We start from the raw sequence: 6,534 nt of genomic DNA on the forward strand, positions 1-6,534 counted from the left end.
TACACACTGACAGACAGACTAAATTTTAAAAAAATATCAGAGAGTAAAAGAACATAGAGATCTATCAAAATCTGAAAATCGAAAATATTTGGTCATTGCAACGCATTCTCATTGTATACATACTTCGTATAGCAGAATTTTAAAATTAAATAAAAATTAGAATAATATTGAAAAGTTATTTATAATGTGTAATTATATTAACAAAACCTTGCAGTAGAAGTATCACTGTACATACGTCATTGTGACTTAAATATCTTTAAATTAAATAATATGCTAAAAATACCTGTTACAATGAAACATAAATTCCATTACAGATAAACTTTGCAAAGAAACCTGTATATTTAGCCCTACAAAGTGCAGTGGTTCATATTTCCATCTCTTCCATTTTTTTTTCTTGCTTTCTTTTTATTAATTTTGATTAACTTATATATTGATGGATGAGAATATTTATTACTTTTTTATCTAAAGAAGCATGTTTAATGAAATAGTTTAGATTTTTAAGAAATTTCTTTTAAAAACATTAAGCACAAAATTAAAGCTTTTACTAATTTTTTCTGCATTCTTTATATTTTATGACATAGATTTGCACATTTGTTGATAAAAATATAATTTGATGCAATGATAAATATAAATTTCGGCGACGTTTTTTTTTTATTTATTATATTACAATAACTAAGACCTACAAACAATTAAATAAGTTCTATAAACTCGCACACATTTTACAGTTAGAAAGTTCCTTAACTTTCTCCTTTCTTCTCTTGGCTCTTTTTCTTTTCTTCTGATTCGAGAGTGATACAGCGGGAGTGTAAAAATACTAACATAAAATCTTTTGAAATCAACACGGTAGCTCGTAATCTTTTCCACTCAAGCAAAAGAAATTATATTTAAATGCAGAATCAGCTGTAAATTTTGCCTTATCTCGTCTATTTTCATCTTTGTATCATTGTTACGACCGAATTTTATTCTTATCTCTCGCGATTAAGGTTATCTTGCATTCGTGGAACTTCCTGATGTGTAGAAGCACATTTTCATATCAGAGAGGTTGCGAATAAATAACTTCCGACGTTATCGTTTCACTAATAAGTTATATTCAGTGGTGTTGGGTTCTGTTTTCTTTCTGCTTCTTGCCATTCTCTGACTCGCAGGAGCGATTTGTTAACGGACGGAGTTTTTCAACATGCCCACCTGTACGTTGGGATACTGGGATATCCGTGGTCTAGCAGAACCAATCCGATACTTGTTGCACTATAAGAAAGTGAGTTTTGAAGATAAAAGGTATCTGACTTATGATTCGTGGCAGAACGACAAATTTCAACTGAATTTAGATTTTCCTAATTTGCCCTACTACATTGATGAAAATGTCAAACTGACGCAAAGCACAGCCATCTTACGTTATCTGGCTCGCAAGCATGAGTTGGATGGTATAACCGAAGAAGAAAAAGTGCGCGCCACGTTGGCCGAGCAACAAATAATCGATTTCCGTACTAGTATGATCCGTACATGTTATAACTCTGAATTTGAGAAAATAAAACCCGAATTTGTAAAAAATGTTCCAGCTCAACTAAGGCTCTTCGTAGCATTCCTAGGAGACATAGACTTTTTGGCTGGAGACAATGTAACCTATGTAGACTTTATGGCTTATGAGACTTTTGACTTTTACCGTCTGCTTATTCCATCTGTTCTCAATGGCTTTCCTAGTCTCAAGGCTTACCAAGATAGAATAGAAAATTTACCAGAATTGCAAGATTACTTCCATTCTTCTACCTATAAACGATGGCCAATTTTTGGCCCTGTGGCCCATTTCGGTGGCAAAGGAATAGAACCTAAACGAGTTTAGTGATATTTTGTGTGAAAAAGAATTTAATTTATCTAAAGATTATTTATTTATATATAACATGTTTTTTCTGATGTTTTTAAATATTTTAAACGTTTCTGTTTTGACAATTATTCTATTTGTATTGATGAATGCATGTTTCAATCTCTATGACGAAAAATATGCACATTAAAATGCCCATAAATTATGTATTACTTGATACGATAAATATATTTCATATTGTTGACCAAGTATTTTTTTCAGTTTCTCAGAAAAATTTCTTTGGTAAGTAGATGTATTTATATAAATCAGCATCATTTCTTTAAAATAGGCATGAATTTGATTGTTTGATTATTTTCAGATCCCATCTCAGTGGTATTCTAAATGCATACAAATTTATTATTTTCAGTTATTTCATATTCAGCATGACATAATAATTGCAGCTCTATAGAATAATTGCAAGAAATTACTAACGAGTATTAGCATGTTTTAAAGAATTTGTTTTTTTAAATGTTCTTGGTAACAAATGATTCAAATTTGAATTATGTGAAAGAATTTTAAATTAATATTATTTACATACTAATTTTAGCAATTACTTGTGAGATGATCGATATTTTTAACTTTGTTACTTAACAATTTGTGTATATTTAAAATCGTGCATAACATTTAGTTAGATTTATATACATTTTTGAATGAAAACAAAAGACTTAGTCATAAAAAATTTAATTCATAATTCATTTCAGCATTCAAGTGTTATTTAGCACATAAATTGTAAACTTTCGATTCCACTATAAAAAAATTAGAGCATAAAACGTAAAATATTTACTTTATCAGCTGATTTGTATATGTAAAGAGAGATATGAAAGAAGATATGTAAATGGGAAATTTTATTAATTTGCTGATGAATATATACATATAACAGATTTTGCTTGGTGAGTTTTGAAACTTGATCTTTCTTATCGTTCACCATTTCTAACTTTATCTTTTATTTCTTACTAACAATTTAAAGTAACTTTAAGTAAAGTAATTAAGTAACTTTACAATTAAAGTAACTTGAAAGTAAAGTAACTTTATCAAGAGTAAATGGGTTTCTTTATATTACATTTCAAAGAAAATATTGATAATATACAAAACAATATATATATAACCTTTTGAGGTATTTTCTGCCAAATGTACAATTTCATCTTAGATCAATTTTTAATTACCAGGATATTGATTTTTTTTTTTTTTTTTTTTTTTTTTGCGAATGCTCTCAAAATAATATCAGCGAACAGTATTTTTTTATTTTCTAATGTGTAAAATATTTTTCTAGTGACGTTGTAATAAGAAATATTCTCCAGTTTTTATTAGTAACGAAATTCAATATTTAAAATATTAATAAACTTTTTCTTACCTGTTTGTAATGCTCCTCCAAAATGGAAGTTTTTATTTTTAATAATTATGATTATATACCCTGGGACTTTTAAATTATGAATAATTTTTATCAGATTTCAATGATTAAAGGAAGATTTAAGAAGAATTATTCAGATAAATTTTAAACTATTAAAGCTGTTTTTGAAAATATTTTTGCAATTTCGATGACAGAAAAGAAAAATAAATAATAAATTGGCAAGCTGAATCAGTAGAGTTTAATTTCTATTTATAGAAATTATTAAGGTATGTTTTTTTTAGAAATTAAATTCAATCAATATTTCGAAAGTAGTTCATTGATTAAAAATCAATAGAGAAAGACAACAAAAATAAAATGAGCATGCAACTATTAGTACAGTAAATTAATACTTGACTACAGTACTTAATTAAATTCCTTAAAAATTATTTAAAAAATAATCAAATTACTCTAATATTTTTCAAACTTAGAAACCTGCTAACAAAAGAACTTTAGGAGTGAAAATACTGAAAGCATTTCATTAGCTTTCAAAGATTAACAACACACACTTAAATTTAAATAATGCAGCCTTTCAATTAGCTTAATTTCTGAATTCAAGTTGATACACTTGAAAATTTGACAATGATATTCAATGAATAAATTATCTAAGAAAGAAATTCTTTATTTATTATAGGAAATATTAATTCATTAATATCATTATAAATCAGTTATTATTAAATTAATTTCTAGAATTATCTCTAAATCCACTGCTCGTAGTACCTAAATATAGTGTTAATTTTAAATCTCTTCTTAATTGATGTTATTAGAAATGTGATGTGGTTAATAACGTTAAGTTCTCAAATTATAGATATTGACAACTGGAACAAGAAAGAGATTGCCTCTATATAATAAAAGATGTGGAACACCTTTCTAAATAATTTTATAAAAGAAACTGGTTCATCTTTTTTTAATATGTGAAGGAAAATTACTATGCATTAAACATCATTTATGTTTAAATGAATTTTCAAATAATTTCACTTTTCTTAAAATTAAAATGGCAATGTTTTTAAATTAATAAATGATGGTAAGTTACTTTCGGGAAATAATAAAATAAATGTGTGTCCAGAATCAGAAACAACGTAAAACTAAATGATATTTTTTACATTTATTTCGAAATAATGTTGAAAAGAAAAAAATAATTTTATTAGTATTTCTTCTGCTTATATTAAATTAAAAGATAGAATATATGCAGAACATTATTTTCATCTATACGAATGCTTGATTTTGCTGTTTTTAAATTAAATTTCTTTAAAATTATAAAATATGATAGTTGATTATCAGGATACAGATGCTTCTAATTCAGAAATAAAAAATGTTATGAACATCAAAACAGCAATATCTTATTTTTACTGTCTTGAATAATTTTAAAAAGAAGAAAATGATTAAGCATTTCAACAGTAAACATTATGTTCAAAACATAGAAAATATACAAAAAATTATTTGCATATTTAAAGAATGTCGAATATTTGTTAGATTAATTTAAACTAAATTTTAGTAACTTATAAATTATGGTGGTTAAGTATCAAAATAAGAATGCCTCATATTCCTTGTCATAACCGGAAAAAAATTACAAATTGATTTTATAAGCATCGATGAAATGTTATCTTATTTCCATTCCATTATCTTGACTCCACAGCAACTGATTAAAAAAGAATCAGACATTTCTGTAATGATAAAAATATTAAACTGCAATACACATCCCTGAAAGATTTTATTTATCTTTTGTAACCTTGGTGAAAATTATTTCATAAATATTTGTGGTTTTTGAGATAGCCGAACATTGAACTTGGAAGACCTGCTGCTGTTCTCAAGCTGGTATCTGTGTTTGAGTTTACCAGCAAGAAGAGTATTATAATAAATAATCTCATCAGTGTTTTAATTATTACGAAGGTGTCTTTTTTGCACTGTTCTTTTTCAGCTGCTTTTTGTGTTATCCTTCTTCACCAAATCGTAGAACATTCTAAATGTTCATCTGTTGTTTTCTTATGATAGATGATATTTTAAAATTATCTTTTATAGCAAATGAAGTTTAATTAAGGAGCATTTGAGAATGAAATCATGGTGATAATTAAAGCTTGATTCCGATAAATAATTAAACATGTAAAAACGAAAATTTTATATATGTTATTTTCAAGTTTATTAAAATCTTTCCAGCTTGTAAGTGAACATCAAAACAGAATTATATAAATGAACCTTGTGATTGCTTATATAACTGTATTTTGAGCTTTCAGCGTTTATTTAATCTTAAGTGGATCTTCCACTTAGTTTCCAAGGAAACGAGATTAAAGTTAAGAAAAAATTTAATCAAAAGCTATATTAAATGTCATATTCGAATTCTTACGCTGATTGCTCATTTGCAGTAATTTAAAATTTTTAATAGCAATAGTGATTTTATGATAACTGAGTTTATAATGACAATAATCAGATGAGATGTCAGAAGGCATTTATTATAAAAAAACAAAAATGATATTCATTAGTGAAAGAAATTTCTTAATGCATAAGTTGAAATTATAACAGTTTTATTCTTATTATTGATATAATTCACATCTTTTTCTTAAGTTTCTATCCATTTCTAAGAAACTAAGATACCTTAAGTTTGATAAACAGTAAAAGTCCATGAGAACATTATATATAAAACTGCAATGTTCTTCTAAAGTGACAATGTCGCGTATTACCTGACAGTACCTACTTTTAAAGAAATCTCACAGTTTGTACAGGTTTTTGCTTATTAGCATATACCAATATTAAAATAATTTTAAAAGAAACGAAGCTTAATTTAAAAAATAATTTTTGAAATATTATCCTGCCTTAAAATATAATCGCTGTTATACAGGCTGAGTGATTTTTACCTTATCTACCACATGGAATATAATCATAAATGTCCCGATTCGGAGCATAAAGCACCATAACAACCCTGTCCTATGTCTAAACATTTACGAACTCTGGTGGACTACAGACGCTAAAAATGTCAAATTCTGAGGTTTTTCAAAGTTTATTTAAGAAATAACTACATCAAATTTACTCTATAAGGTAACACCATTTTCTTCAAAATATCTAGATTTAAAAGTGAGCTACAAGAGTTGAAACCCCTCAGAAAATACAAAATCGAACTGTGGCCCAGATTCAGTAGCTGGTCATATCGTAAAATACAAACAAGAAGATAATTTCGGAACCTTCAACGGCTAAATTTCACCATTGTGGATTCATTAGTTTGAAGAAAAAACAGAGAGGATAATAATAAGATTTATCTGCTAAGATTCATAGTTACTTCCTGCTTCTTTTTTCATGATTAAAA

The 6,534-nt window shown here is 26.7% G+C and overlaps 1 protein-coding gene across 1 annotated transcript; it reads left to right on the top strand.

Annotated features, from left to right (window-relative positions):
- Positions 1-1,047: 1,047 nt before the first annotated feature.
- LOC129958189 (glutathione S-transferase Mu 1-like) lies at positions 1,048-2,067 on the top strand. The gene has a single exon (XM_056070462.1). It carries the CDS (start codon positions 1,178-1,180, stop codon positions 1,835-1,837), a length of 660 nt encoding a protein of 219 aa, XP_055926437.1. The 5' UTR covers positions 1,048-1,177; the 3' UTR covers positions 1,838-2,067.
- Positions 2,068-6,534: the final 4,467 nt, after the last annotated feature.

The sequence above is a fragment of the Argiope bruennichi genome, chromosome X1 (genome assembly GCF_947563725.1).
Source record: "Argiope bruennichi chromosome X1, qqArgBrue1.1, whole genome shotgun sequence".
Classification (NCBI taxonomy): domain Eukaryota; kingdom Metazoa; phylum Arthropoda; class Arachnida; order Araneae; family Araneidae; genus Argiope; species Argiope bruennichi.

Coding starts and splice junctions, on each gene's coding strand:
- LOC129958189 (XM_056070462.1), top strand. CDS start 1,178: ATGCCCACCTGTACGTTGGGATACTGGGATATCCGTGGTCTAGCAGAA.